The 25,457-nt window shown below is 45.4% G+C and overlaps 1 protein-coding gene across 5 annotated transcripts in view; it reads right to left on the bottom strand.

Annotated features, from left to right (window-relative positions):
- Nucleotides 1-338: 338 nt before the first annotated feature.
- CDK5RAP2 (CDK5 regulatory subunit associated protein 2) overlaps nt 339-25,457 on the bottom strand; it is a 228,720-nt gene continuing 203,601 nt past the window's right edge. For 4 of the 5 annotated variants that reach the window (XM_061603690.1, XM_061603693.1, XM_061603691.1 and 1 more), the window contains 5 exons: nt 24,430-24,671; nt 21,189-21,335; nt 11,766-11,904; nt 4,281-4,327; nt 339-1,746 (listed from right to left, as the gene is read on the bottom strand). In XM_061603690.1, the coding sequence (XP_061459674.1) occupies nt 1,687-1,746; nt 4,281-4,327; nt 11,766-11,904; nt 21,189-21,335; nt 24,430-24,671 (635 nt within the window). In that variant the 3' untranslated portion in view covers nt 339-1,686. Of the gene's footprint in view, nt 1,747-3,174; nt 3,475-4,280; nt 4,328-11,765; nt 11,905-21,188; nt 21,336-24,429; nt 24,672-25,457 lie in introns of all 5 variants that reach the window. The other variant, XR_009759736.1, reaches the window with a different exon arrangement.

Raw genomic sequence — 25,457 nt, 5'->3', positions numbered from 1 at the left:
TGTGAAGGCAGGAAGGGGGAGAAAAAAAACAGTAAAGGATGGAGACAGAAGAAATAGCTAACAAATTAAGAAGAGAACGACTGAAAGCAGAAAAAACAGAGGTAAAAGGAAGTTCTGAACAGAGAGAAGGCCCAACCTTCACAGGCCACAGGCAGGGCCGGTCTGGGGGAGCAGGATAACTCCTCCCCCTGGAGAGGAGACTAAGAAGTTTCTAGACCCTGCCTGTCACAACCAGTAGGAGGACTCATCCCAAACCAGGAATGAGGGATTTAGGGGGAAACAGCACACAGAACAGTTTTTAAAATAAAGGTATCCATTTATTGAATCATTAATTTGGATCAGAAACATGTCTCTTTCAACCCATTTTCCTACACCTACAATCACACCTTGCTACAGCGTATATATACAACTCAACCTGACCCCTTACTTTTCACATTACTGAGGAACAAGAACAAAAAGTCAGTTTTGTGTACCATATAGCTCAATCTGATGAAGGAACCTATGGCACTCCTGATGTTGCTGAAACTCTAATAATCCCAGACCAACATCGTCTGGAGGGCCACAGGGTCCCCCCCTCCCCATGATGAAGACTATTTGGAGGCAGAGGTGCATTAGTAATCTAAGCCTGGAGGCAAGCTGTTCTTGCAGGGAGAGGGAAAACGTCTTTTGGATGACCACACTGTCTAAACTGCAACCAAGCCATCGTTGGGTGGATGGCCTGGTTCTCCATTCTCTTTCTAGAAAAGAACAGGTACCCCAGTTAAGACACAATCAGGGCTTTTGAGTGATGAAAGCATTCTCTTCTGCAATCTTCTTTAAAGTACAGAAGTTGTGCCCCATATCTCCGTAGCACAAATCCAAAGTATGCTTAAAACATTTGTCAGCTTTTAGAGATGACTGCCAAGATAAGAAAAGTGATCAACATTTTCCAACGTCGCACCATTAAGCTGGATTGATGGTGCTACAGAGGGATTGGTTCGCACTTGCTGATGAAACTTTGTTTTTTTTTATGTTAAGCGAGAGGCCAAGCTTTTCATATGCTTCTGCAGACATTTAGTGTCCTAAATTTGAAGATCTTCCTCTGAATGTGCGGAGACTACATTATCATCGGCATATTGAAGTTCTATGATGGAGGTTTTCTTTTCGTCCTTGTCACAGGATGTCACGTCTTTTCTTCCAAGCAAAGATTACATTTTAGATCAATCTACAGGGGTGGGGAACATCTGTAGCCCTCCCATCAGCCTCATTGTGAGCATGGTCAAAGGTCAGGGATGGTGGGAGTTATAGTCTAGCAACATCTGGACAGCCAAAGGTTCCCTTTCCCTCATCTATAGGAACTAGCTAGCTTAACTGACCCCTGACTAAGAGATCAAAATAACTGGATACATTCTATCGTCACATCCTTTGTACAAACTTTTTCTAAAGGGGATTGTCCCTTCAGACAGTTCACAGGTTCACTACATGGAACCTGAACTGGGTTCTATCGGCTTTTACTGAACCCATGTCCACATGTCCACTGAATCTTCTCACTCTCAGAACTGTTCCTAGTTTCATAGGGTAGCCATAAGTCAAATCGACTAGAAGGCAGTACATTTACACTAAGCATTAAGGCCTTGAGAATAAAGAAACAGTCAAAAGAACAGGGTCAGCAGGGGAAAAATGGTCTTTATTAGGGAAGTGGAGCCTTCACAAAACCCTTTTGTTGCTGAGGCTGGAGGCTGATGGTTTGTTTTCAGCTGGCTGAACCTAGCGAAGAAAAAAACATTTAAAGTTAACAAAAACTACCACTACAACTGGAGTAGCAATTGGCACTGAATGACTTTCAAAAACACAATGGCCAACTTCTTGGTGAGCTGGGAAACATGCATCAGAGAGGGAGCGCTTGGCATACAGAAGACCCCACATTCAGTCCCCTGCATCTCAAGGGGATTCCCCTGTCTGGAACCCTGGAGAACCCAGTCAGTGTAGACAATACTGAGCTATATGGAGCTATATACTCAGTATAAGGCAGCTTCCTATGTTCCACTGCACCACTTCAGACCGCAGGCAGGAGCTCAAGTAGCAGAATGTGGCTCCACTCCTTGCACAGAGAAAACTAGTATATCAAGTTAAAGAGTAGAGTAGCACCCTTATTGTGCATATGTAGGCCTAGTTTATTTATATAATTAATATACTATTTTCAATAAGTGCTTCCCAAACCAGTCTGCAAGCCAATGTCAAACATACAATACAATAAAAATTTCATTCTCATTCTGCGCTACTTCAGACAGTGGTTAGGGTGGGGCTGACACATGAATGCTCCTTTCATACAAAATAACGAATGTTCTCTGGATGTAGAAAAGTAGCATGTCTGGGGGTGGGAATTCAAACTTAGAAATAGAGTGTGACAGCCTAAGCTTGAATCTTTCTCCCTGACATGCTAGTTTTCTATGAGCAGAGAATATTTGTTTTGTTCTTTTGTATGAAGGAGCCTCCCACAAGCAGTCTGAAGTGGTACAGTTTTAACAGCCACCTCAGTGCAAAGCAGACCTCAAGTGTCTTGGAAAAGAGTTCTAGCCTTCTCCCTGACATGCTGCTTTTCTACATGCAGGGGATTTTTTAATGGAAGAAAATTCTGTTAGAGCCCCTAACAACAGTCTGAAGTGGTTCAGCCCAGACACAAGGGGACCCCCTGTCAGTGAGTGCTAGGCTTCTAGGGTATGCTGGGGGGAGCGGAGACCGAAGACAAATTAGTAGTGGAGCAGGGAAGGCAAAGGTTCATGAACAGTTAAGTGAAAGTAGGTCCGGAGGGCCACATACTTTGTCTACGTTCAATCCCTGGCATCTCCACTGAAAGAGGAGCTCAGTGAGCAGGCAATGGGAGAGTCCTGCCCAAGATCCTGAAGAGCATCTGCTGGTTTGAGGAGACCATACTGAGGTAGATGGATGAAAGGTCTGAATTGGTATAAGGTGTGGAATGGCTCTGCCGTGCCCTCACCTGTCCCTTTAAGACACCAAAGCTCTTCCATTATGTCCAGGCAGGCAGAAAATGGTATACTAGTTACATAAAGAAATAAAATAGGCCTACGTATTCACAAGAAGGGTGCTACACGCACAGTGCAGAATGCTTACATTCTAGCAGAGAAGCTAGACCGCTCTGGCAGCAATTAACCCTGTGGTAGTCCCATCTCTCACCATAGGAGCCGAGGAAGCTGCTTATACCGAGTCAGGCCCTTCGGCCTTCCTCAGTACTGTCTAGGCTGACTGCAGCAGCTCTCCATGACTGGCATTGGCTCTCCGGGGACCTTCTACATGCCAGGCAGACGCTCCACCGCTGAACTACGGTCCTTCCCAGGCATTAACAGCACCTTCCTGGATACCGTGTAGTTGCTCTGATGGCTGCTTGGAGTCCTCCGTCAATCTGGATCAAGGGCCTTCAAAAACAGAAGGTTGCCAACACTCCTTTGCCCCTCATCCTGCAACCAACTCCTGAGGCTACCAAAAGAGCAAATTTGGTTATCTCAGTTTGCCTAACACAGGATTAAATTGACCAGTGTTCTGGTTTGGTGTTTTATTTTCCTTTTGATGGTGCATATACTCGGTGTTTCTTCCCCCTCTTCATTGGATTTCTGGGCTGTACTGGTTTCTTGGCACACTCAACAGTTGGTTGCCCCCCTCCTCCATGCTGCTTAGATCATTTGGGCTATTCTACTGGTTTAAAGTGCCTGGGAGATCAGGAGATGCCAGGCACGCAACTTGGAATTCAGCTGGCATTCCCCCTGCTCTGGAGTAGACCATTTCAAGGCAGTGAGAATCCTGCACTCCTTGCCTTGGGTGAGAAATAAGCGGATAATGGCAAGTAGTAGAGAGGAAAGTGGTAGCTACAGGTTTGGCAATTCAACGGCTGGTTCACAACCTCAAATCCGTTGCCTACATCCCTATTGAATTAGTGGCCAAAGGAAAAAGGAAAGAAAAGGGTCAATGTGACCCATAGGGGTTGCAGAAATAGAGACTGGGCCAGCTTATTCAGGCTTTTGCCATAAAGATCCAATCAGAATGTGCAGCTTGAACATTAAGGGGCGTTTATTGCATTAAATGGGTAGAAACTAAACTGTCTTCCCCAAACATATAGGCTGTGATACACTCACTCTCTCTTATACCCCCCCCCCAAACAAATGACAGCAGTTTTGCAAAGTAGATTTATGGCAATTTATGCTGCTTAAATAGAACAGGCAGCGGGAGGGAGAAAGGGAGAAAGTAACAGCCAGGACTAATTAATGTATATAGAGATTTTTCCTTACTTCCAGGTTTCCTCGTGCCTTCTTTAAAACATCATGAGTTAAGGCCACTGCAAAGAAAAAAAATACGGTTAGCTAAGAGTGTGCTTTTCAAAAAGGTGTGTGGGTGTAGGCTTCTTGTAAGAAAAAGCCACAGGCTAAGCATTAAGATTTTAATTGGCTGATACAATCATGCTCATTTTGTGTGATGTGCATCCTATGCACGATGCTTAGAAATTAAGTCCCACCGAGTTCAATAGGACTTACTCTCACCTGTGTGCACAAGACTACAAAAACTGGCTCATTCTGTTCCTGTAGTGTTCCTTGGATTTGCTCTGCCTTACACTGCACACCTTTAGAACACCAGTTTAACTAAGTAGAATTTCTAAAATTAAATTCTGGAATTGAAGCATGTCTTACCCCAACAGGGAAGGGTTCTAGGTCAGTGGTAGAGCGTCTGTTTTGCATGCAGAAGCTCCCGGGTTCAGTCCCTGTTGTCTCTAAGTAAGGCTGGAAATGCCACGTCTGAAACCCTGGAGAGTTTCTGCCAGTCAGTGTAAACAATATTGAGCTGGATGGACTAATGCTCTGACCTGTATTACTGAGGCATATCAAGTCAATCAAAGAATGTTAGAGTTGGAAGGTACCTTTGAGGTCATCTAGTCCAACTCCCTGTTCAGTACAGGAATCTTGCAACTAGAGTCCAGCCTCTGTTTAAATAGCTCCAAATACCAGACAGGTTCCAGGGTTGAACCTTATTACTGCTAGGAAATTGTTTCTAATAGGAACGTAGGAAGCTGCCTTATACCGTTGGTCCATCTAGCTCTATAACTGCCCGTACTGACTGGCAGCAGCTCTCCAGGGTTCCAGACAGGGAATCTTTCCCAGCCGTAACCTGGAGATGCTGGGGATTGAACCCGTGTCCTTCTGCATGCAAAGCAAAGACTCTATCACTGAGCCACGGCCCTTCCCCTTGATATTAATCCCACCCATTGGATCTAGCCTTGCCCGTTGGAGCATCAGAGAAAAAGTCCGTTCCATCTTCTTCATGCAGCTTATTTGAAGACTGCTATCCTGACTGTCCATCATCTTTTCAGGGTAAACATATCCAGGCTCCTTCAACTGTTCTTCATAGGCCTGGGTTTCCAGGCGCTTCATCAGCTTGGATGGTCTCTTCTCAACACTTTCCAATTTGTCAATGTCCACGTTTGTGCACTGATAAACAATGCAAAAAAGAAGCAATCTTGAGATGATAAGATCATGGGTGTATGAAGTTTCTGTTTGTAAGGTGTGGGCTCCCATGCGCTGGCAAATCACCAAAGAAAAACAAATTTGATGGAATCATGGTACAATCACATCAAGACTTGCACTTTTGGGGGGCTTTTTAAAAAACAGTGTGCATATGCATAACAATCATGCATAGGGTAGGGTAGGGTGGGGCAGACAATAATAAATCAGACTGTGCATATATAGCCCTATACAACATTTGGATATATATTTACTTCAGTGAAACAAACAGAGGATTCTCAATGCATCACTTCAGCTCTAGAAACAGTCATTCATAACTTCAGAAATCCAGGAAGAAAGTTGGAGGATGAGAATTTTGGATGCATCCATAACCTGCTTTTACTAACCAGAGGGCAGGGGTCACCAGCCTTTAGGGGCCCGTGGGCACATTTGCAAAATGGAGGAACTGTCATGGTTACCACACCAAATGGCAACCAATTCTGTTGACTACAATAGCGTGCTTGTTTCAAGCCCAATTTTGGTGGTGGTGGAGGACTCCGCGGGAAAACCTATGCAGGCACATCTGTGCCTACAGATGCCATGCTGGCAAACCTTGCTAGGGAGTAAAGGCAAAGGACTGAGTCCAGGGCTTCCCAATCACTGAAGGTTTTGTTTAGTCTCTTCTAGGTTATAAGACTTCAGCATCCACTCCTTACATTTCAGGTTTATCTCCCTCACACCTGTAGAAGAGTTTGGAGCTAATTTTATACATAAAATGAAATAAAAGCTGACTTTTGCAGAACCCAAATTCAGTTTTAGGTGAAATTCAACAATATTTGAAGTGGTTCCTTGAATGGGCTCTGATGGACTCTTGAACAACAAAGAGTCTTGGGACACCTTAAAGACTTTATACTGTGGCATTCCCCATGCCCAGGATGTTAAGTAGACCTTTACCAGGGGCCAAGCCTTTAAATGTGGCAGACCCTGCCCTGTGGAACCCCTGCAGCAGAGGTTTGGCAGGGATCATTAATGCTGTCTTGGGTTTAAAGCACAAATGAATATAGTATCTAATGCTATATGATCAGAGACAGCATGCCTCCGAATACTAGTCAGTTGGGAACAACAGTGGGAGAGGGCTATTGTACTCATGCCCAACTTGTGGGTGTCCCATAACCTTAGTTTGCTGAATGGACACAGCTCCATCAGACCTTGGTGCTTGCCCATAAAAGCAAGACCTGTCATAGGCAATAGGCCACTGCTTGCATTGCCACCAAAGAGAGATACCCGTCCCTTGGAGGAGTCACAGGGGCAGAGGTGTTACCCTCCCCCTTAATTTTTGACAATCATGGTGAGGTTTGAACCCTAAGGTGAGAGACTAGGGTGAGGTCAACAGGTTCAGGCAACCCTCTTTATTGTGAGAGATTTTTTTGGGGGGGGGGCTTCCTGTGAATTTGAGCCCTGCATGAGAGCCACAATGGATCCAGTGTGAGAGCCCAAAAACTGATAATTCTGGATAAGAGCCAGGAGGCTGAGAAGGGCTGAGTGGGAAAGTGCGTCAGCCCAATTACAGTGTTGGTATCACTTTATGAGATGTTGTTAACACTTTAATCAGTATCGTATGCTTTGTATTATTTGCATACTCTTCCAGTTTGCATTTTGTAATGTGTTGTATAGATGATGTTTGGGGGTTATGGGTGGGGTTGTTTTTACTGTTTAATTTTAATTGTGGTTTCATATACTGTAACCCAACCTGGGACCTTCTGGTGAAGGGCAGGTAAGAAATATAATCAATCAATCAATTAATCAATGACATTGATCCACAGTGACCTATCCTGAGACAGACACTTCCTGAGATAGAAATATACAACAATAATGCTAGAAGGAAAGTGGGCTCTCCCAGTGAGTGCTTTCAATGAAGCTGAATCCAGACAAGATTGAGGCACCGTTACTGTGTGGTTTCCAAGACCAGATGGAGGGGTTGTGGCCTGCTCTTGATGGGGTTACACTCTCTCTGAAGGAGCAGGCACATAGCTTGGGAGTACTTCTGTATCTACTACTCTTGCTTGAGGCTCAAGTGGCCTTAGTGGCGAGGAGTGCCTTCCTCCACCAGCTTCGGCTGGTGGCCCAGCTGTGACCCTATCTGGACAGGTATAGCTTGACTTCTGTTGTCTGTGCTCTGGTAACCTCTAAGTTAGATTACTGTAATGATGTGGGGCTGCTTTTGAAGACAGTTCGGAAACTGCAGTTGGTGCAGAATTCAGCAGCCAGACTGCTCACCAGGACAAGACGGTTTCAGTACATAACACCAATTCTGGTGCAATTGCACTGGCTACCAATTAGTTTCCGGGCTCAATCCAAAGTGCTGGTTTTGACCTATAAAGCCTGATATGGCTCAGGACCCCAATACCTCAAGGACCGCTTCTCCCTATATCTATCAACCCGGACCCTGCACTTGGCATAGGAAGCCCTTCTTTGTGTACCCCCTCCGAAGGCCTTCTCAATGGTGGCCCCCTGTTTGTAGAACTCTCTTCCCAGGGAGGTATCCCTGGCACCATCATTATCCATCTTTAGGCACCAAACAAAAACATTTCTCTTCTCCCAGGCATTTGCTTCTAAACTTTGGAAGGCTTTTGGAGGGTTTCTGTTGTGTGGCCTTCTTAAAAAGGATTGCTCCACTGCCTTATATATTGGGTTTTTTACACTATAATCTTTTACTTTTAATTTGAATTAAGTGTAAGTCACTTTGAGTGCACATATTTGTGTAGAAAAGTGACCACAAATTTAATAAATAAATAACACAATTTCTTTTGCAGTATGTCAGGAAGGAGGAGCCTGTGACAACATGCAATCTATACACACACTTTTTTTTGAAGTGGCTCTAAAAGCTAAAGGATAATGACATCTGTAATCCCCATAATTAGCATGTGTTTTAAATTTTTTTATATTGTTTTAAATTTTAAAATATCTGTTTTAAATTGTTTTTAAAATATGTGTTTTAAATTGTATATTTGTTTTAATGTTTTTGATTGCTGTAAACTGCCCAGAGAGCTTCGGCTATGGGGCGGTATACAAGTGCAATAAATAAATAAATAAATAAATAATCAAATGAAACTTGAGAGCAAATGTGAGTGTCCTTAGCTAATAAATGACACTGTTGATAAATTCATTTTTCCTGAAGGGTTTCCTACTCCCCCAAATCAGAAATATTACAGCGAAAACCCAGGGGATTATTTATTATTTGCTACTTGGATTCTGTGTTTGAGTGAAGCCTCTAGAAAATGTTTAGTAAAGGAATAGTGGTTCTCAACGGAGATTGGGAATAGGGGGTGTTGCAAACTCTGGTGCATGGGGAATCCCGTGCCATGCCCTTTGAATTTTGGAGCCTTTACTTATGCTGATTTTTTAAAAGCCACATCTGGAGAGCCAAAGATTCCCCATTCCTGCCCTAAGCCAAGGTCTGACTCAGCATGTCCTGTGAACCAGACAACAGACAATAGGTCACCAGCATTATGTTGATGCTACAGAGTAGATGCGGAAAGGAGGTTGAGAGTGAGTGGCTTGTGAAGGCCCATCCATTAAGTTCATAGCCAAGTGGAGATCTGAACCAGATCATAGTGATCTGGGATATGAACCTATCTCTGGTTGATGTTCTTGAATCTATAGTAGATCCCCCAGCTCAGCATCCTAGGCCCTTGACAAGGTTGAAATGTCTTTGATCAGTTGGGTAGAAAGCTGATAAAGGACTTCATATATGGAAAAGTTCTATGTTTTCCATAAAGGATTATCATTCGTTTGTTCTATACAGCTATCTGCTGTACTGATTTGACAACCAAGAGAAGCCCAAGGGGCTTACAATCAAAACTATTATGATTAATGTTAATAGCTGAAATCTGAGTGCTAACATGCACACTTAAAATACCTTAAAGCAGGACTGCAGCTATTCATTACATTATATTTGCACAAACAAAAATATTTAACTCCCCCATCTTACCCCCACCCCCTGGGCAACACAGTGGTGGAGACAGAGCTAACAAGCAATATAATTTTGGGGCCATTTGTTAATAGAGAAGTTCTTCTTTAAAAAAAAAACTATAAATGATAAGCCAGTGGAAAAGGATGCATGTTAACCTCTAAAAAATGTATATTTGCGAGGGTTTTGATTCTAATAATTGAAATCAAAAGCAGAGACATATTTCATTCCAGTGGTATTGATAACTGATATTTATGCATGCCCATTTCCTGCACCTTCCAAGGGGGGGAGCTAACATGGCATTTTCAGTGCCAGATTAATTACTCCTTAGCACGTTTTTGCATGCTGGACCAGCAAGATGCTGTAGAAGGTGAAAGTGTTGTCCTAATAAAGCATAAAAACATGCATTTATTTAAAAATGGGGAAAATGTTCCACCCATGCACAACGTATACTCACACATTGACACACACACACACACACACACCTCTCACCACCATCAAATTATTCAGCTCCAAACTATCAAATGAATCAATCACTTTGAGGATGGTAGCTCACTGAAAAATGGTGGATTCAGAGCTCTATTCCTGTGTCTACAATCTCAGTGTGAGCTAAGATTCTTTCCCTTAACAATGCTGCTAAATGGAACCTCAGTCCTCAGAGGTACACTCTCCTCTGACTACCAGTTGCTGGGAACAAATAAAGGAGGGCTATTTGCCTTCGGGACTTGCTGGTGGGCTTCTGTGAGGCACGTGGCTGGCATGGGCCAGAGTCAGGATGTTTGACTGGGTGGATGTTGGTCTGACCCAGCAGCACTCTTCTTAGGGCTGCCTCTCAGATGATTAAAGTGTGTGTGTGATCATGGTTTATAATGCTAATTCTGAGAACCCCAGCATGGCACCCATGGGCCCACCAGTGCTTCCTATGGTGCCTGCAAAAGATCTCGGTAAACATCCCTTCAGAAATCCACGCTACATAAGCAACCGTTTGCTCTTGCTGCTCAGTTCCTATTTTCGCTCTCTCAGCCTTTCCTACATTCAACACTTCCCATTAAACATGTCTGCATTTCATTAGATGCCTTAAATTAATGAATAAGATAAATAAAATGGACACCCATCCCATTCTAATACAGAAGGTACAAAGAGCTTCTCTCTGGGAGGGTGGCAGTGGCTGCAGTAGGTGTCTTATCCCATGAATGTGGGAGCTGTCCACACCATTTAACAGTCCTGTCTCTTGTTCTGCTCTTTTAGATCTGGCAACCGTTTTGTGTTATGCCACACCCCCTGGGCAGCCATTTTGTGACAGGCACCCATGGTACTTTCTCGGAATTCTGAATGTGGCCACCGGTGACTACTGCTCCGATTTAGAAGCTCAGGATGTGTAATTGCAATATATGTGGATCTCTGTGAAGTGACCCCTAGTTCTTAATTGTTTTTCTCTTTGCATGTGCAAAAGAAAAACATATTTTTTTAAAAAAAAACCATGGGTAGCATAAAACAGACTTCCCCTGTCCTACTACTAGGAGAGAGAGAGAGAAACAAAAATCTCTCTGCACTATGTTTTCCCTCACCTGGCACCCTTTGAATGTTTTGAACAATGACTTGCATCATTCCGTCATTGGTCATGTGAGCTGGGGCTGCTGGGAATTGTACTCCAAAACACTAGGAGGGCACCAGGTTGGGGAACGCTGGTGCATAGACATATGCTTTTCTCCCTCATCTAATACTAGAACATGGGGCTCATCCCACTGAGAGGCAGAGAAAAAAATAAAGTATTTATTCACCCTATGCATAGTGAAATCCTTTTTATTTGCTTAGATCAGGGTTGGGCAATCTATGGGCTTCCAGATGTTGCTGGAATCCCAATTCCCATCAGTCCCAGCTAGCATGGCCAGTGGTCAGAGGAGGTGGGAGTTGCAGCATAACAACATCTGAACAGAAGAAGAGCCCTGCTGGGTGAGGCCAATGGCCATCTAGTCCAGCATCCTGTTTTCACAGTGGCCAACCGGATTCCTATGGGAAGTCCAAAAGTAGGACCTGAGCGCAAGAGGACTCGCCCCACATAATTCCCAGCATCTGGCATTCAGAGGCATATACCTGGCCAGTGCTCACGTTCTTCTGTTCTTCCAACCTGCTTCCACTGATAGCACCAAAGAACTTCTTCCTTCTGCATGTTGTTCAGTTAGCAGTGTTAGCTGAACTGACAGCACTGACTGCACCAGAGAACCACTTCTTTCTATATTTCAGTCAGCTGAACTACCTGCTACAGAAAAACAAAAACCCAGGAGTAGAAAAGAGAGAGGAAGCTGACTCACACTGATCAATGATGACTCTTTCCATGTTTTCTTTCAGCTGGTTGGTAGCGTGCAAGCGTTTGATTGTGCTGTGCAGCCTCTTCTCCTGCTCAGCTAGTTTCCGATGGAGCTTGTTGAGCTCTGCTTTCATGTCTTCATCCTGCAGCACAAGAAAATGCTGAAGTGAATGAGCTTTCATGTCCACATGGTGCTAGTACAAGAAGTGGCTGCTTGCACAAACCAGACATGGATGGTATCTTCAGTCCTGCCTTTGGAGAATGATTTTGGTTTTAATAAACTAAGATCAGCACTTTACCTTGGATCTGGAAGCTGCAATTAGTGCAGAATGCTTCAACACAGCTGACAGGAGTGAAACCCTGCCATCATATAATACCCCTGATCTGCACTGGTTGCCTATTTGTTACCGGGCAAAATTCAAGGGACCAGTTTTATGTGCAGAATCACATAATTCTTGATTTAAAAAATTGGCACGGTTACAGGTGCTACACAATACTCGTTCTGCAGCTGCAAGAAATACATTGCAATTCCCAACTTTTTGACACAGGCAGACACCTTTGCTTTAGTCTTTCTGGCACGCCTATCCAGACATGTGTTGCCTGGCAGATTTGCCAACATAGTCCCACATTGGGTTATCAACCTCTAGCAGCCCAGGCAGGAAATCTCTGTTGTTAATTTGAATGCTCCTCCTCCTTTCCCTCTCAGCATCTCCTGTTTCAGTCTCGATTTCCTGCCAACCCATGCAGATGTCTTTGTTCCTTTTCTGCCTTTTATTGCTTGCTATAGTGTTTTCTACTGTTTTTTCCCATCAGCTTTTTTACTTGAACTTCAGCATTTCTCTTTCTTGTCTCGCTATATAAAAGAAAGATCTTTCATTTTACTTCCAGCTTTCTTTCTTTTCCCACCATCTTCCCCTCTCCTCTTGTCTATGGGCCTGGTGGGAAATCCGAAAGAAGAAGCAGCTACTCACAAGAGGAGCCAAAGGATCTTGGAGAAAGATGCCACTACACCACACTGGCTCTCAATGGAAACGGACTGCCTTAAAGTCAATTCCCACTTATGGCGACCCTATGAATAGGGTTTTCATGGTAAGCGGGATTCAGAGGGGGTTTACCATTGCCTCCCTCTGAGGCTGAGAGGCAGTGACTGGCCCAAGGTCACCCAGTGAGCTTCATGGCTGTGTGGGGATTCGAACCCTGGTCTCCCAGGAATATGCAATATTGCACTGGCAAGGCAGAGATGTTGAGACATTTTCTAACCCTACTAAGTGTTCTCAGGACTCAGATGTACACGGAAACCTCGAGGGAACACTAACATGTGGGAACTGTCCCTTTCAAGTGCTTAGAACAGGGGTGGCTAACCTGTGGCCTTCCTAATGTTGCTACAACTCTCATCAGTGCCAGTGAACATGGCTCCCAGGGATGATGGTAGATGGGGCCGTGGGCCTTACCTGAACATAATTTCTCCTGGAGAACAGACCATCTGATGGGAAATAGCACCAACTAGCATCAACAGGCAGGAATCGTATGTTTTTTGAGGAAGTAGCAACCCTCGCGAGACCCCAGACCATCCACTGACAAACAGCTGAAAGGCTACTCCAATGATGATAACTTAATACACACTTAAAAGAGAATGAAAATCAGAGGCAAGAAAGAAGGCAGAAACCTATACATTAATAAATACTACTTCCTCTTAAAACCAAAAAATAACCACTCCAAAAAGAGAATAAACCATCATTTATCCCATGAAACAAACCCCCAATGAATATTGAGAATAAAGCACTTCTCGAAAACATCTTATATAACCTTAATGTGAGCAAGAAACCATTATGTTACTCACAACCTCAGGCAGCCAGTCTGTGATTACATACTTCCCCAAATGGGTGGGTCCTGATGGTCTGTTCTCCAGGAGAAATTGTGTTCAGGTAAGGCCAACGGCCCCTTCTCCCTGGAGCACAGCCCATCAGATGGGATGTACCAAAGCATCTGAAGACAAAGGGCGGGAAGCTGCCTGAGACTGATCAGGAAATCGCATAGAAAGAAGGCCATCAGATATGCTTTAGATATGAATGGTAACATGTTGTAGCACACGGCTGCCAAAGGTGGCTTCTGTAGGTGCATATAACATGGTGCAGGGAGGTGCAAACATTCATAGGCCAACTAATGCAAGCCTTAAGTCAACCAGCTAGAGTGGCAGAATGTGTTAGAGGAAGGGGAATGGAGTGATGATTCAGGTCTAGATGAATTAGTTTCAACAAGGCTATTCATAGACATATATTATCCTCCTTTGTCTTGCAAAGTAGTAGCTGCTCTTGATTTAGCTCCAGCACAGCAGCAACAGGAACCAATCTCCAAAAGTGCTCTAGTGCTGCCCGTTCCAAAAATGTCAGGTAGGTGCATTCCATTACCAGCCCCATTTAAGGCAGTAATGAAGTCAGAGTGGGATTCACCACTTCAGCGCAAAAAGGACATTAATTACGCAAATAAGTTCTATGTTTTAGATGCTGATGTCATGGAGCAACTTAGGACTCTGGCAGTGGATGGTCCGTTTTCTGCCCTGCTTTCCCGTGCTGTTCTCCCCAGGGATGGAGATGCATTGTTCATTGAATATAAACCTCCAATGCTCAATTAATGTCCAGCAAATGTCCATGCCCTTTCTTGTGGATGGACTGGGTTGGGACAAAGGTAGGTAGAATTAGCTCATATTGGGACAGGAAGGAAGACTGGATCTGTATGAAGAAAACACTCTGTCCACACAGAACAAGTGAAGATGTTTGGCAACAGAGAGGGCATTTAATTCCAAAAGTCTTAGTGCAGAGGTGACTGCCATGTAGTGCGTGGAAAACCCCAACATGCTAAGATTGTGCCAATCACATTGAGATGGTGTCAGTTGCATGCCATGAGAGACCAGCCTTCTTCAGATATCATCGCTTAATTGCCAGGCTGTCAACCTCAGCCAGACCAGGTCTGGATGGTTCACCAGCTCCTGGGACATTCAGCCAAGCCAAGCTAGGATGCTGAAGGGGGCCTTGAAACAGAATGGTTAGATGCACTGGAAGATACCATGGTGAAGTAATTGCCAAGAAGTATTTCCAACGAACATGACTGACTTGGCCAGAATGGAACGGTAACACCACTATAGTGTGTTCATACCGCATCTTTCCAGCACCCGTGACAGTAGAGATATTGCTGGAAAGGTGAACAAGAGACCTGACAGTTATGTTGAATACTGTACAGAAATCCACAAGGTACCTGCCTAGAAGGCTAGAGTAACTGTATAAGAGCCAATCAAGACCTCACATCCCTAACCAGTGACATGGAAACTGACAAATACCAGAGTACTTTGCTAAGAACCCACAAGCACTGGAAACAGCCAAGTTCCTATTGAAAGAATAAGGAGTCGCACTGATGAGGCAGCTAGAGGCAAGAGTGCATTGCCTACATATGGAGGTTTGACTTAAAAAGTTGGCAGAAAACTCTGAATCCTTTAATGAAGGAAATGCCTGAGCAGCAATTGCCTTCAGAAGCCCATCCGAGTAGCCCCTGAGGCCAGAAACCCCCTAGTGATCTGACTGCCATTGCTGAAAAAGACCAGACTCCAGAAGGTTGCCTGGGACAAAAGTCCTGGCCTCGTTGGCAACCCCCTTGAATCTATGTTGGACCAAGCACCCAGGCATCCTCCAACAGGGAGGACCATGATGGCATGACACCTGGGAAAACCACCCTTCAGGTGAGACCAATGGTCTGTTTTCCCCAGGTAGCATTGCCATCATGTGGGATGTACCAAAGCAGCCCCAACAGGGAGGGACCACCCACTGCTTTCATATGGGAAAGTACCTGTTGCAGAACACGCCTCTCAAAGGAGGCATCGGCAGAAGCGTAGCGGTCTATCTTATTATGCTTGAGAGAAGAATCTGGAGTAGACTATACAGCTGCTCTGCAAATCTCTGCAAAAGGTGCATTGGTTGTGAATGCAGCCACAGTGGCTGCCGACCTAGTTGAGTGTGCCGTTATCTTGGTAGGCACTGGGAGCTCAAGCAACTTGTAAGCCAGTGCAATGCAGGCGTGCAACCAACCAGATGAAGTGGATTTAAAAAAACTTTTTCCCCGGTGTTCATGGGTGAAAGGATACAAACAGAGAATCCGGTCATCTTACGTCTGGGTTGAGGGCCCTCCAGACATCTAAAAAGTGCCAGGCCTTCTCCAGTGGATAGGCAAGCTGAGGACAGAACGAAGGAAGAACAAAGTCCTGGTTGCAGTGGAAACTGAATTCACTCCGGGACGAATGGCCGGATCTGGACGCAACACAACTGAGTCCTTATGGAAGGTGCAGAAATGGCATGTCGCTGACCATGCCGCCAACTCTGGAACTCTTCTCACCAAGGTGACCACCACCAGAAAAGGGACCTTAAAGGACAACAGCCGCAATGGTACTGACCTAAGAGGCTCAAAGGAGGTCGCTGCAGGGCTTACAGGACCTTGGTAGACTCCAGGAAGGAAAATGTTGACATGCTGCCAAAGAAAGGAAGGCAGCTGGCTATACAGAACTTACAATCATCGGATGGGAACCCATTTAAGCACTCAAAGGGTAGTCAAACCAAACCTGGCGACGCAAGGTGTTAGCTGTCAGTCCCATCTATCAGTGTCTTCATAGAGATCTGAAGACTTGTTGTAACGTGGTTTGTGAAGGTGGACGAACCCTGGAAGCATACGGTCGGAGAAGGCAGACCACGCAGTCTGGTAGATGTGATTTTTTGACGGCCGTCTAGATGCCAGCATGGTATCAGCACACTTTTGAGATAGGCCTGTGCAGATCAACTGTTTCCGCACCAATGCCAAGCTGTCAGGCTCAATCAGTTGGGATCCGGGTGCCAGATTGGACCATGCGAAGGAAGATCTGATGTCACTGGATCTGATCCCAATGGCAGCCACCAAGAATCCACTATTAATAGAACCAGCCGATCGGAGGATCACAGTCGACGCGGCCAATACATTAAGGTCCTATAGCGACGAAACTCCACAGTGCTCTGCCAGGAGGAAACCAAATAGGAGACTGTTCAGTCAGGGATTCCCAAGAGCCTCTACAGACTTTGCCCTTGTGTCTAGGTACCTGGGGAAGTACCAGGAAAGCCGAGAGTTGTGACTCAAACAAGCCACTGTCAAGCTGCTGAAACTAGGAGAAGGAGATGAAACACTTCTGGGTGTAGTTTCCAGTCCCCTGGGATTGCCAGTTGCCTGCTCAGCCAATCTGCAGTGACCTTCCGAGCCCCACTGAAGTAACCTCTCTTCGAGGGCAGCAGGAAACTCTAGGCCCAATATAATGACAGCATGACAGCATGGTCTCCACCCAAGGGGGGAGAGCTCCAATGCCCTCGTTCTAGCTTTTATGTAGTTTCACACAGAAGTTGTCGTGACTGAAGGATGCAGGGGTCAGGTGGACTGCTCTCAGCTCCAGAGGCACAAGATAAACACTGAAGTAAGTGTTACTAAAACTCAATGCTTGATAACTGTAAGAAAAAACGTTAACTGCTATGGTCAGCCAGGGAGTACTGACGACTGTCAGGACTTGAGTGGACAATCCCCACCTACCAGGAGAACCGCACCTCAGGACAGACATGACTATGTAAGTAGCCATAAGCTTAAACTATGCGATCAATCTAGCGGGAAGTTCCGCAGACAGCTAGCGAACAGGATCCAGTTTGCTGAACATCGAAATGAGCCTTAATAAGGCAGCATGGAATTTGTAAGAGACGGTATCACCCAGGGATCTGCTGGTGACGACTCCCCTAGCCACCAGGTTCATGATGTTATTCTGCTAAACATCATTAACCAAGGATAAATGCCACACAGTCAGTTATGAGGACCTGCAAAGGTACACACAAAGATAAGGAGGGCTGAAACCCAGAGCTGAGGCTGATGCAAGTCGAATAACTGAGGCCCCTAGAAGAGGCACCACGTTGTACCACTGTTGCCCCTAGAAGCAGCCTGCTATTAGTTCAGGCCTAAGGAAAAAGTGGGAAAAGCAAATATTGCTTTCAGTGCAAAATTCGGACATTATTCCAGTCGAAGGGTATGCCATTTCTGTGGCCAAAGCTGGAGGAATCGCTGGATCCCTTTACCCAGTCACTAGAGGAGACAACAAAGGGCAACCACCCTGCTGTAGCAGTCACCAGAGTCCCCTCTGCGAGCGCCAAACACACCGCAGTCACAAACACAAGAAGCCGCAGCCGTGAACTCCTAACGGCTGCAGTAGTGAGCTGAGGGGAGAAAAAGGAGCCTCTGCAGCGAAGAGCACCACGTGTGCTGCCGCTGCAAGCAGGAAGCCACTGCAGCGAGCTCCTGGCAGCCGCAGTAGCGAGCTGCGGGGAGAGAGAGTCGCAGCCGCGAAGATCAAAGCCGTTGCCGCAGCAGACTCCCTTCTGCTGTGGCGAAGTAATGGCTCACAGCAGTGAGAGCCGCTGCTGCGAAGAACAAAGCCTCTGTTGGCAGGCGAAGTGACGGCTCAGAATAGGGGGGGAAACAACAAGGAGCAGAGGCGGCAGAAACAGCCCCAGCAGTCCCCAAAAACAAAGCAGGACAGAAGGGTAGGAACAAGAGGGGGGATTTAACAACTGCCCCAACCAGCCCAAAACTATCTCAAAGAAAATTCAAAGTGAAAAAAGGAGGGGAAACGACTGGAAACAAAGCCAAGCGAACCCCCCAGTCGCAACACAGCAACAGAAGATAAACGCTAAACTCTAAGGTAAGCAGAATTCAAGGTGAAAGAGGAAGGGGGGGAAAAACTGGAAACACAATCAAATGAACCCCCCAGTCGACACTCTCACACACAACTTTCACAAGTTAAACACCATGTGCTGCCTTCGAGTCGATTCCGACTTATGGCGACCCTATGAAGAGGGTTTTCATGAGGCTGAGAGGCAGTGACTGGCCCAATGTCGCCCAGTGAGCTTCATGGCTGTGTGGGGATTCGAACCCTGGTCTCCCAGGTCATAGTCCAGCACCTTAACCGCTACGCCACACTGGCTCTCAATGGAAACGGACTGCCTTCAAGTCGATTCCAACTTCTGGCGACCCTATGAATAGAGTTTGCATGGGAAGCGGTATTCAGAGGAGGTTCACCATTGCTTTCCTCTGAGGCTGAGAGGCAGTGACTGGCCCAAGGTCGCCCAATGAGCTTCATGGCTGAGTGGGGATTCGACGAAGGCACAAATGAACTGCAGTGGGAGGGGCTTGCCTGCCCCAAGGTCTTGACTTCAGTACATTCTTGCCTTCAGACGCTAGATGGCGCTATAACCCACGTGATGGTATGCTACCTGGGGGAAAAGAGAGACTGTAGTGCTGCTGCTCCACACAACAGGGCAGGCGGTCTGAGGGAAAAACAGGAAAAACAATGACAGCAACTGCGCTACCCGCCGAGAATGGTGGGCGCTGCATGGTTGAAAGAAAAAAGCTCACGTTGCAAGAGAGGTGCCTCGTGTTGCCGCTCCACGGAGCAGGTGAGGCGGTCTGAGGGAAAAAGAAAAAACTAGCCTTCAGGAGAGAGGAAAAGCTAGCCTTCGACGAGGCTCACTGTCACTCGCGCTGCCGCTCCCCAGAGCAGGGAAAGTGGCCTGAAGGAAAAGAGAAAAACTATTCCTGAAAACTATCCCTCAGCGAGGCTCGCTGGCACTCACGCTGCCGTTCCGCAGAGCGGAGAAGGCGGCCTAAGAGAAAAAAGGGGAGAAAGAAGAAACTAGCCCTCAGCGAGGCTCGCTGTCACACGCGCTGCCGCTCCCCAGAGCAGGAGAGACGGGCTGAGGGAAACAGAAAAGGGGCAGAGATGGATGCTAGAAATTTAAAAATAGAAAAAAAGGTTAGAAAAGGTAGACAAACTAAGCTACTCAGCAGGAGCAAGGAGAAAACGATCCATCTAGACGCAGGAGGCAGGAATGGTCTGGGGTCTCGCGAACTTCCGCAAAAGAACATATGATTTCTGCCTGCTGATGCTAGTTGGTGCTATTTCCCATCTGATGGGCTGTTCTCCAAGGAGAACTAGTACAGCAACGTCTGCAGGGCTAAAGGTTCCCTATTCCCGAACTAATTGTTCCCTAACTGCGTTTAGCTCATCAGACAAGAAGGTGCCTGCTATTCCAGAATGGCCCTGTAAGAAGGTCCATCCAGTTCAGCAATTGTGGCCAGCCAGATGTTTTGGGACACTCACAAGCAGGATGTGAGATATGAAGTCAAAAGCCCTCCCCCACTATTTGTTCCCTCCCCTAGAATTAAGTTTTCGGAACAGAACCTTGAGATCCCATTTAGTTATTGTTGCCTTTGAAAGACCTATCCTACTGTCAGAGGTAGGATGTCTCCGAATTCCCATTGCTGGAAATCACAAATGGGAAGAGTGATATCGTGCTCAGGTCCTGCCCACTGGAGCATCTGGCTGGCCACTGTGAGAACAGGTTGTTGGATTAGCTGGCTGCTGGCCTGATCCAGCAGGGCTCTTCTTAGGTTCTTATGAATTTGGGCAAACCCATCTAAGCAAGCATCCATTGCCACATCTTTGGGCAGTAAAGCCCAGAACTTAATTTTGTGCTGTACGAAGGTGTACCTTATTTTGTCTGTCCTGACACTGGGCCATGAATTTTGTCAGATGACCCACCCTCCTATTCTAGAGTTGAGAGAGAGTACCAAAAATTCTCTATCCACATTTTCCATATCAGGGATGGGTAACCTGTGACCCTCCTGATGTTGCTGGACTCCAACTCCATCGTCCCTGACCATTGGTCATGTTGGCTGGGGATGACTGGAGCTGGAGACCAGAAACATCTAGAGGATCTTCAGGTTCACCATCCCTGGAATAGAGCCGCCAGCAGTGTATATAATATGAGGGGAGAGTCTCCAGGAATGAGCCTTTATATCTTGATAGGAGTGTTACAAGCACATCTCTATTTCCATTCGTGAAATATTGCGGAAAGTACCAGAGCAGGAGTTTTGTAGCCAGTTGACAAGGTGGCACTTTCAATTTTTTTATAATTCTTTTTTATTGATTTTGATTTTATTATTTTTCATTATTTCCAGAAGAACCTTGTGAGGTGTGCATGTATGGTTAAAATGGCATTTGTTAGGGTAGGGATGGGAAACCTGTGGCCCCTCCAGTTGTTGTTGGACTCCAGCTCCTATCATCCCTGACCATTGGCCATTCCATCTGGAACTGAAGGGAGTTGGAGTCCAACAACAACTGGAGGGCCACAGGTTTCCCATCCCTGCTCTACACTAAACATAATTTTATTCTCTCTCTCTTTCTCACACCATTTCTCCAAGCTATTGTGACTTTCTTTGTTGGGATTCAGAACAGTACCGTGGGGCTAAGTACTCTTCCCCCATCTTAAAAAAACACAAAAACTTGTTGCTTTTGATTTCAAATGGACAAACACACACTACACACCTGAAATGCATAAGCGGCACTGTGGACAACTTTCATTGGGAGCGAAACTCTCCAAAGAAGCTTCAACAAACGGGCAGCTTCTTCTAGGCTATGCTGGATCGCACAGAGGGTTGCAGAAAGCCTGTTTAGGGATGCCTGCTGTGGAACCTAAGTCGCAGAATGAGAAGGAGAACGAGTTTTATCCTTAAAATTTTATCCTTAAAAGGGCATGGAAAATAAGCTTCAATTAATGGCCTAAATCCAATTTGCTGGGAATTCCAGATTCAAGGTGATGAACAAGTATATTGTGTGCCAGGCAAACTAATTTATTGGATTACAAAAGCAGATGAATTATGTATTCTTCAAGAAAGCGGGTGGGGATGGAGAGAATGGGGACTTAGCCTAATCAATAACAGGCTACATTTACTGTGCCACTTGGAAAATACTTTTTCCTTCCCCATTTACATTTCATGGCAAGCTATTTGAAAGTCAAATGACTCTTGACATTAATTTAGGCGATATAGATGTTTCTCTCTTAGCAGACCCTTTAAACTGTTCAACTGAATGGTAAGCTAACTATCACGGGCCAAAGCAAAAATGTTTGCTTTTGCAAGAGATGCAGGAACAAAACAAGGGAACTGCCAAAGTGAAGAATGGGAAGGATGCAAAAAGGAAAAAAAATTGAGTAAGACTAGCAGAGAGTAAGGAGGGCGGAAGGGGCAGGGGACTTGCTCTTACAGTAACAAGAAGCCTCCTATGCCTTACAAGGCCCATATATCATGAAACTGGTAGACTGCAAATGTGTATTTGAGGTCACATCTACACCATATATTTAAAGCACATTGGGTTGTATCCAGTGTTAGTCCTACTTAAGAGTATTGATGGACATGATGAACTTGGGTTCATTGGGTTGTGTCCAACTAAGTAGTACTCAGAGTAGACCCTCTGAAATTAATTAACCTAAGTTAGTTATGCCTATCAACTTCAATGGATCTAATTCTAGAACTTAGAATCATACAATCATAGAATAGTAGAATTGGAAGGGGCCTACAAGGCCATCAAGTCCAACCCCCTGCTCAATGCAGGAATCCAAATCAAAGCATTCCCAAAAGATGGCTGTCCAGCTGCCTGTTGAATGCCTCCAGTGTTGGAAAGCCCACTACCTCTCTAGGTAATTTGTTCCATTGTCGTATGGCTCTAACAGTTAGGAATTTTTTCCTGATGTCCAGTCAAAATCTGGCTTCCTGCAACTTGAGCCCATTATTCCTTGTCCTGTGCTCTGGGACGATCAAGAAGAGATCCCAGCCCTCCTCTGTGTGACAACCTTTCATGTACTTGAAGAGTGCTATCATATCTCCCCTCAGTCTTCTCTTCTCCAGGCTAAACATGCCCAGTTCTTTCAGTCTCTCCTCATAGGACTTTGTTTCCAGTCCCCTGATCATCTTTGTTGCCCTCCTCTGAACCCGTTCCAGTTTGTCTGCATCCTTCTTGAAGTGCGGAGACCAGAACTGGATGCAGTATTCAAGATGAGGCCTAACCAATCCTGAATACGGGGGAACTAGTACTTCACGCGATTTGGAAACTATACTTCTGTTAATGCAGCCTAATATAGCATTTGCCTTTTTTGCAGCCACATCACACTGTTGGCTCATATTCAGCTTGTGATCAACGACAATTCCAAGATCCTTCTCACATGTCGTACTGCTGAGCCAAGTATCCCGCATCTTATAACTGTGCATTTGGTTTCTTTTTCCTAAGTGTAGAACTTTGCATTTATCCCTGTTGAATTTCATTCTGTTGTTTTCAGCCCAATGCTCCAGCCTATCAAGGTCCCTTTGAATTTTCTTTCTGTCTTCCACGGTATTAGACAGAATACACGGTATGCCCCCCAACTTTGTATCATCTGCAAATTTGATAAGCATGCTTTGTACCTCCTCATCCAAGTCGTTAATAAAAATGTTAAAGAGCGCTGGGCCCAGGACCGAGCCCTGTGGTACCCCGCTTGTTACTTCCGTCCAGTTGGATAAACTTTGCTTTTCCCAAAGAATCCTGGGAACCATAGTTTACCTTTCACAGAGCTACAATTCCCAGCACCCTTAACAAACTTCAGTGCTCAGGATTCTTTGGGGGAAGCCACGTGAGCTCTATTTCTCTGTAACATCTGAATCAGAAGAGGTCATGCAAGCCCTGGACTGGTGCCTGGACTCTGTGGTTGGCTGGATGAGGGCCAAGAAACTGAATGTGAATCCTAGGAAGGTTGGGTTACTGCAATGTGCTCTATGTGGGGCTGCCCTTGAGCTTGGTCTGGAAGCTGCAGCTGGTGCAAAATGTGGCTGCTCACTGGGGCAGGGAAACACCAACATGTTACCCCACTGCTGAAAAAATTGCACTGGCTGCCCATTAGCTACTGGACCAAGTTCAAGGTTCTAGTTTCAGTGTACAAAGCCCTATGCAGCAATTCAAGGATACCTGAATTACCCGTCTTACCCCTTATATACCCAGCCGATCACTATGCTCTGCAGATACCATCTTATCAGGAGGTCTGTTCCGCACAACACAGGAAGTGAACCTTTAGTGTTATGGCACCGACACTTTGGAATTCTCTCTCCTTAAATATTAGACAGGCACCATCTCTGTTACCTTTTTGGCACCTACTGAAGACCTTCATCTTTCATCAAGTCTTTTAAGTAGAGACCTACTGCTTTTTAAGATGTTTTCAAAGTTGCTTTTAAAAATATGTTTTTAAGATGTTTTGTTTTAATATGTTTTATTTCAATATGTTTTAAAGTCTTTTGTTTTTAAGATGTTTTAAAGTGCTTGTAGCATATTTGTTTGCCGCCCTGAGCTTCTTCTGGGAGGAAGGATGGGATATGGGACTGCTGTAGGGGTGAGACTGTGCTGGGACCATCAGGGGCAAGCTTTAATACCTGCCTTGCCCCCTCACCACTTCTCTTAGTGACATTTTTCTGGGGACTGCCCTTTACCAGGAAGATGAGTGATGTTGGTTTTTAGCTGTTGTTCCTTTTTAGAAATCCTAGAATTTTGTTGGCTTGAATTTTTGTAATTTGTATTTTGTATCTGTGTTTTTCTATTTGTGTGTAAGCAGCCTTGAGGGCCTTTTTGGCCAAAAGGCGCCCTAGACATAACATAACATTACATAACATAACATAAAACATAACATTTTAATAAATAAACAAAATGTTCTTGAAATGTATGGTGTAGATATGATCTTAATTATCATGCTCTCAGCCATAGTATTTACCGTCACTCCCAGCCCTTGAAGTTCTGTTTCTTTCAAAGGAAGTTCCAGCTCAGACAACCTTTTCTGCCCGTCCAAGATTTGCTTCTGTAAAGAGTTATAATCTTCAATAAAGCCAAGGATGTGCTGGCCATTCTTGTCTGCCCACACGCAATGGCTGGGAACAACGCAGGGGTCACTGGACTGGCTGGCTGATGAGCTGCAGTGGGAAGAGCTGTCTGAATTCTCCAAAGTGAGCTCTGTATCTGAGAAGCACAGAAGCAGAATGGCCAGATTGCCCTCAGCAAGTCTAAGCAACATGCACATATGATACTCAGCCCCTTTCGACATTCTTTCTACAAAGGGCTTTAATGCAGGGATGAGAAATGTCAGGCCTGGGAGCTGAATGTGGTCCTCTAGACCTTTCTGTCTGGCCCTCGGAACTCTCCCCAGGCCACACCTCTCACTGGCTTTGCCTTGTACCCTTTCTGCCTGACTGGAGCGTGTCCTTGAACTCCGATAATGCCTCTTGCTTATCTGGGTGGAGGATATAGAGGTGTGAGCTAATGTGCATGGAAATGAGCCTACTGTACTAAAGGTAAAATGTACAGTCACTGCTCTGCTTACTTTTGCCTCTCGCCCTGCCCACCACTGGCATGTGGCCTCTGCAAGGTTGCCCAGCTAGGAATGTAGTCCTCAGAGTGAAAAAGTGTTTGGTGAGAAAATAATACCATAACATCCAATTAAATGCAGTTTTACTGTATTGACCCAAATATAAGCCACTCCCCAATAAAGGTTGTGCACAGCTGTGCAAAGTGGGGACAGGGGGGAAGTGTAGCCTATATTTGGGTCAATACATCATAACGCGCCAAATGCTATTTGACTGGTGTGAAACTGTACAAGCACAAGTAGTCATAGCCATGAAGGAAAAGGCTATCGATAGCCACTAGTTACAACGGCTACATGGAACCTTCAGATTCAGTGGGAAACATCCTCTTTGATGCCCTGATTGTGAGCTTCGGGGAGGAAAAGGTTGGCCATTGTGGGAAATA

Source organism: Rhineura floridana, chromosome 20 (genome assembly GCF_030035675.1).
Source record: "Rhineura floridana isolate rRhiFlo1 chromosome 20, rRhiFlo1.hap2, whole genome shotgun sequence".
Classification (NCBI taxonomy): Eukaryota; Metazoa; Chordata; class Lepidosauria; order Squamata; family Rhineuridae; genus Rhineura; species Rhineura floridana.
The sequence above is the reverse complement of the archived record's forward strand: the minus strand, read 5'-3'. Positions and strand labels throughout refer to the sequence as shown.